This window comes from Limulus polyphemus, unplaced genomic scaffold (genome assembly GCF_000517525.1).
Source record: "Limulus polyphemus unplaced genomic scaffold, Limulus_polyphemus-2.1.2 Scaffold12707, whole genome shotgun sequence".
NCBI lineage: Eukaryota > Metazoa > Arthropoda > Merostomata > Xiphosura > Limulidae > Limulus > Limulus polyphemus.
In genome coordinates this window covers 5,366-8,692 of record NW_013678317.1, presented here as the reverse complement: position 1 = coordinate 8,692, position 3,327 = coordinate 5,366, and the positions used below count along the sequence as shown (strand labels likewise).

General features: G+C 29.0%; 1 protein-coding gene across 1 annotated transcript in view; it reads right to left on the bottom strand.

Moving 5' to 3' along the window:
• LOC111083999 overlaps positions 1-3,327 on the bottom strand; it is a gene marked incomplete at its 5' end in the record, with an annotated part of 6,652 nt that overhangs the window by 1,694 nt on the left and 1,631 nt on the right. The window contains one exon of the mRNA XM_022380765.1: positions 1,438-1,487. Coding sequence (XP_022236473.1) covers positions 1,438-1,487 — 50 coding nt within the window. The remainder of the gene's footprint in view (positions 1-1,437; positions 1,488-3,327) is intronic.

Sequence of the window (3,327 nt, the reverse complement as noted above, 5' to 3'; positions counted from 1 at the left end):
TAGGGTTATTAAAATGTGTTTATTATATTTTTTTTCTCTGGTTATCATCATAAATTTAGTTGAATAAAATTCTAAGTGAAATTAACAGACTAAATGGAGGAAAAAAATAGTTTTATTTTTATCTTCGTGGAGGATTAGATGAAAATGTAGTTAGATGTACATGTATATAGATATGTGCCTAACAATACAAGACGCTATACTTCAAAGTAAAAGTGTTTGTATCAAATTAAACATGACTTAAGTGATTTAAGAAATGTATAGTTTGATTACAATTTAATTTGTGTTCCATAAATTAGGTGTTTTGTGTAACATATTTATGTTATTTCAATAGACTACTTTCCAACATAAATATATATTTCTAAATAATCTTATTTTTGTGAACTTTTTGTATTAAATTACCAAGCTATAGGTTATTACATTAGCACTGCATATTTGTTAGCACTGGCATATTCCTGTTCAGCAAGTAAGCAGGGAAGAAACTTAAAAAGGGGGCAAAATTCAGAGTGTACCAAAATCAAAGGAAATTTTTATTCCTTTTTATATCATTGATTATCATTTGCTCACTTTTGTTGACATAAAAACATGGTCATAATTATTAATACTGCAATATAATAAAATAAGATATAAAACAAGCCACTACTAAACTAAACGAACTAAATGTAAACAATTACTTAATATCTTTGTAGTCAGAACAATGAAGAAAATCAATCTATTTTAGAATTAGACAGTTAGGAATAACATATACAGACAAACCTACTTAAGTAAAATTACTATAAATTGTAGCATTTTACTTATGTACGTTATTTACCTTAATTAATCATAATTGTAAGGGAAAACTAGCATTATTTTTTTTTATTTTGTCAATGCTAGTAAAATACCCAAACTCACTCCTGAGCGACAAAAATAGTTGTAACTTATACTAGGTAAGAAAAACAAAAATAAAGGTTTTTCAGGGTTATCTGTGCTAACTGTAAAGTGATAGACTAGAAGGAAGGCAAACAGCCAACAACACCACTCACTACCAACTCTTGGGCTACTCTTTACCAATGAATAGTAGTATTGACCATTACATTTAGCAATCCACAGCATGCCCAGGGTCAACATGTTTAGTGATTGGATTCAATCCCACAATCTTCTAATTGTGAGTAAAGTTCTTTAGTCACCAGGTTATACCAAGCCAAAAAATAAGTAAAGAGGGGTATAATAGTTTAAAAATCATTCATTTGTTATATTGACTGTTACAAGAACTGAAAAAAAAGAAGACTCATGAATGGTTAAGAAGAATGCAAAACAAACTTATGCACAAAACGAAATGTTGGAGATAATGAAACAAATACAAAAAAAACAAGCAATTAAAATATATAAGTAAGAGTATGTTCCTAGTTTTTGAAGAGGCATATAGTTTCACACTTTTCAGGTTTTATTTTTCCTACTTACCAATTCTCAATCAGTGCTCTTTTAAAATTATCTCCGTAAACACCAGAGAACTAGAAAAAAAAATCTATTATTATAATATACATAGATAAAGTTGATGTCAAAATTAAGGTTTTAACAGAAAAGATACTTCAATAACAGTCATTTTAAAAAATACAGTCACACAAGTTTTGCTACCTTTTAATTTCCTGCAAATTTTTAATACTGAAATTGATCTATTTTTCTTTCTGTACACATATTTTGATCAAAAGTAAAACATGACAACTCAAATAATCATAAACATTAGAAAAGTGTAGCATTTAACTAGGTGATAAACATCATACATAATTACACAACGAAACAGTTATCAATGCAAAAGACTACAGGATAACTAGGAACACTGATACAACTAAATAATTAGTTACAATACTGTTGTGAATTATGTTTTTACATTTTAAAATTATATATTTTGTATCAGTTGCTAGAGGGAGTTTTTGAATAAGGTAGTGGTGATGTGTGATATCTAGATATTTCCTGACACACCTCAAATTTCCTTGATACTTGGGGAAAAGAAATATTATATAAAACACCAGACAGTTGTCATTGATTAGTTAATCAGTGCATTGATTAATTAGGCAGATGGATGTTTAATAAACAAATTCAGTGCTGTACATTTTTTAAATTTATGCCATAAATATAAGAGGAAATTTAAAAAGTGTCTGCTTAATTTTTTTTGTGAATTAGGCTAATCACTAGGTAAGCTTGAGGAATTCATTGTAGAAAAAATGAAATGAATTTTTTTTTAAGTGGACTAGAATTTTCATTATTTTTACTGTATAATGAAAAAGAACCTTCCCAGTGATAGAATTTGTTACAACACTGGTGGCATGAGTAGGATTAACCTGGTAAATATGGCATTGAATCTAGACTAAAGTTCAAGACGAATACATGTGCTTGAAGTGAGGTAGAAAATTTGCTGGAGATGATGAAACAATGGAAGAAGAACAAGTAGGAAATGAGGATTTAAATACAGCCAAGAAGAAAATTTTAAAGTAAGAGAAGGAAGAAATGCAAAGAAAATTAAAAGACTAAGAAAAAACAAAGTTTAAAGGACAAAAAAATTAAAGTTAGAAAATTAAAATTATCATGAAGAAATGAAATAGACATAAAAAATAAGAGACAAGAGGGGAGTTCAAAGAAAGAAATTTAAGACTTAGGGAAGAATCAAGAACAAAGTGAATTTGAAGAAAAAATCAAAATTGTTATAGAAGTTGTATAGAAGGATTACATCCACAGAATGAGAATATATAAAAAAAGACATTTGTGAAGCACAAAAAGACTGTGATAAAACTGAAGAAGTACTAAAGATCATCAACAATATACAAAAGACAAATAAAATACATTAGTAAAAGTACAAAAATTACAGAAGAAAAATCAATGATATTTAAAATATGTCAGTGACAAAATACAACATCTGAAAAATTCATTATCAAAGGATCAGACCAGTTATATTTCTTTCTGAATTCCACCTTTAAACAGCTTTAAGTATGAAATATGGAATAGGAGAACCCATTTAGTCTACATCCGTTACCACTAATGGTGTGCAGTCTATGACTGCAGGACCTTCTTGGACTACTCCAGCTAGATTATTACTTCATCAAGATTACAGAATTTAGCATGCCAGTACAACAACACTGACCAATCAACGAAACAACAGTCTATGACAGAAAGGTACTATGTGAGGTGTATCAGGCTCAGTTCAAAAGTGAATGGATAGAATAGTGAGTAACAAATTATTCATCTTGCTGCTCATTTAAAAGACCAGTTTTAACACCATTAAGCAACCTCAGCTCGGAGAGACACACCAAAAGAAAGTTTCCATAGCACAATTCAGGAGAAAAGTACTGAGGAAAG